This window comes from Cryptomeria japonica, chromosome 3 (assembly GCF_030272615.1).
Source record: "Cryptomeria japonica chromosome 3, Sugi_1.0, whole genome shotgun sequence".
NCBI classification, from domain to species: Eukaryota; Viridiplantae; Streptophyta; class Pinopsida; order Cupressales; family Cupressaceae; genus Cryptomeria; species Cryptomeria japonica.
This window is the reverse complement of record NC_081407.1, coordinates 87,743,017-87,745,979: the sequence shown is the minus strand read 5'-3', so window position 1 is coordinate 87,745,979 and position 2,963 is coordinate 87,743,017. Positions and strand designations below refer to the sequence as shown.

Here is a 2,963-nt window from a genome sequence, read left to right as displayed (position 1 = left end):
CACCTTCACAAGGTATTTGGTGTTGCTAGGCGATTGACCTAGTCTCATGCTTGATTTTTGTTATATTTAGCAAGCTCTTAGTGTGGAAATTATCTTTAATGCTTAGAAAGATAGAAAAAAATAGCTCTCTTCTCTAGTTGTCTAGCTAATGTTCATTTTCCTTTATACGGTAAAGCTATGATTTTTTCTAATGTACTTATGTAGATCTATGTACAAGCTTGCAAAGTTCCATTAGATGTTGCACATCTATAGAAGCATTTTAGCCAGTGGAGTAATTTTCTAGATGCATGACTGCTAGAGTCCTAGCTCGTACTTCCTCCCACCTTTGGGGAGTATGCATAGTTATGGTCTATTTGTCAAATAAGATTTTGAATTACAATCTTAAGGCTCTGATTACAAAGTTCTATAGACTATACTGCCTATGGATTGTCTCAACCCCCTCAGTCACTCTTCACCTTTCCTCATTAGCATGGTGCTATTGGAGGGAAAAACTCTCACAAGTCTCCTTGCTTGGAGCTAGCAATTTCCCATGTTCATGCTCAACAGTTTAGAAAATATCAAGAGGAGGATGGTGCTTTTATTATTTGGGAGCTATTAATGATAGTTTGTCCCTTCTAAAGTATAGGATGATCTCAATGACCATTCACCTATTTCTAAAATAGTATATTATCTTCTTTATCAATAAAAAGTAATATACACCTTATTCATAAAAAAATAAAGAAAAACAACAAAGCAATTAAAATCGTATAAGTACTAACACTATACTAGATTTATCAGATCTCCATAGTCCATGTTATTGATTGTAGTTGATTTCTAGCTTTAACTATATAAGAAATCAACCACAATCAACTAACACTATAATGACTATCGTGTTCCAATAACCAGTCACTCCTTGTGCACCCAATCCCCAATTATTAATTTTAAAGGAGCCGAAAAATTGATGATAAAAAGTTCACTAATAAGTTTCACATGTACGAATAGCCGATCACTATTTAGCTTTTCTAATCCATAATTGGCCCATTTGTCCACCACTACTAGGACATTTATGCACAACTACTGGGACATTTGTCCTCGAATACTAGCAATTTTGAGTGGCGGCTTTTGGAACATCTTTAAGTAGATATCAGCAACACTTCAAAATATATACTTCTTGAACCTTAGGCGCATAATTGATCCCATAGCGTGTCTCATTACTACTCAAAAACCAGAACCTTAGTTATAAGTAATTAAGTGGCATACAAAGACAAAAAAAAAATCATCAAAATCTATACCTGTGAATATACAAAATTGATTATAAACACTACTAATACACTTCCCCTAATCAATCATAAACTCAAACCAACCTTAACAAACAAAACATAAAAAAAAGCCAACAAGATTTCTTGGTCATATAAATTGCCTCAATGTCACAGAATATTTCATCTCAAACGGTCAGCTTAATACATCTTTTTTCCGCACTGTCCATTGAATTTTCTTCCATCAGCTTTAGTGCAGACAGGAAGTTTTTCGGCTCGAGCAATATTCAAAACACTTAAAAATGTTCTTTCATCATTGGGTGAATTTTCCGGATTGAAAATTGGTGCGGGCGGGCCAATTTAACCAAAACCCACTTGATTCTGAGTAATTTCGAGGTCCTGAGGTTTTCTTCGGTTTTGCAGTATTCGGGTTTTCCTGGGTTCTGCTGAGGATTTCTTTTACGATTGCTGAGCAGCATTGCCTTAAGTTCAGGCATCACTAATGGCAAGTGCAGGGACAAGCACCGGTACAACGACCAGCACGGGTGATGGTCTTTTAATTCGTGAGGTATGGGCAGCTAATCTGGAAGAAGAATTCAGGTTAATTAGTAAAATCGTAGATGATTATCCATACTTAGCCATGGACACAGAGTTTCCTGGGGTTGTTTTTTACCCTGTGGGCAGTTTCCAGAGTGATGCAGAATACAAGTACGCCGAGCTCAGAGACAATGTGAATCTATTGAAATTAATTCAATTGGGTTTCACATTTTCCGATAAGAATGGCAACTTGCCCAAATGTGGAACTAATCAGGAATGCGTCTGGCAGTTCAATTTCAGGGAGTTCAATAGCCATATTGATAAGCATAATATTTTTTCGATCGAGATGCTTAAGAAGTGTGGTATTGATTTTCAGAGGAATGAGCAATTTGGTATTGATTCCAAAGTTTTTAGGGATCTTTTCATGTCCTCTCGGGTGGTGCTAAATGAGAATGTGCTGTGGATTAGCTTTCAAGGGAAATATGATTTTGGGTACCTGATAAAATTGCTCACGAACCAAGATCTGCCGAAAGATCAAGCTGAATTTTTCAAGCTATTTAGGACCTATTTCCCTAAATCGTATGATATCAAGAATTTGTTAAAACTTTGTAGTAAAGAGCTCCGTGGTGGATTGGAGAATCTTGCAAACAAACTGAACGTGGAAAGGGTTGGAACTAAGCATCAATCTGGCTCTGATAGCTTGCTTACTTCACGTGTCTTTTGGAAGCTGCAACAGGGTTTTATTGATGGATCTATTGAGCCTCTTTCTGGTCTTTTGTACGATTTGGGTATTGAGCAATGAGAATGGGACCCCTAGTACATGATTGCCCCTCTTTGTGTACTGCAATGTCTTTTGTATAGAGTCTTCTTTCATGCCATCTATTTTTTCTCATAATATCAAAATACTTCAATTCTTTAAATTGTTTTTCCACCGAAACAGAGTGGGCCATTTTCTTGCCATTTACAATGCATTGTTGATTTAGTATCTGCAGTTGCAGTGCATAGTGTTATGTAATTCCTCCATTTTCTCTCTGTTAAGAGGTGGGCTACTCTGGTGGAACAAATATAACTCTTACAAGAAAAAGATGAGAAAATGTCTGCATATATACAAAGGTTAATTTTAAATATTTTTCTGCAGAAGAACATGCACGGATTTCTTTTAGATATTTAGGGCATGTACAGTCTTTAGTT

At 36.4% G+C, this 2,963-nt stretch overlaps 1 protein-coding gene across 1 annotated transcript; it reads left to right on the top strand.

Annotated features, from left to right (window-relative positions):
• The first annotated feature begins 1,375 nt into the window (after window positions 1–1,375).
• Window positions 1,376–2,727, top strand: LOC131054578 (probable CCR4-associated factor 1 homolog 7). The gene has a single exon (XM_057989121.2). The coding sequence runs from the start codon at window positions 1,738–1,740 to the stop codon at window positions 2,572–2,574; it is 837 nt and encodes a 278-aa protein (XP_057845104.2). The 5' UTR covers window positions 1,376–1,737; the 3' UTR covers window positions 2,575–2,727.
• Window positions 2,728–2,963: the final 236 nt, after the last annotated feature.

What these genes read in the sequence shown, in the direction of transcription:
- LOC131054578 (XM_057989121.2), top strand. Translation starts at nt 1,738, where the DNA reads ATGGCAAGTGCAGGGACAAGCACCGGTACAACGACCAGCACGGGTGAT.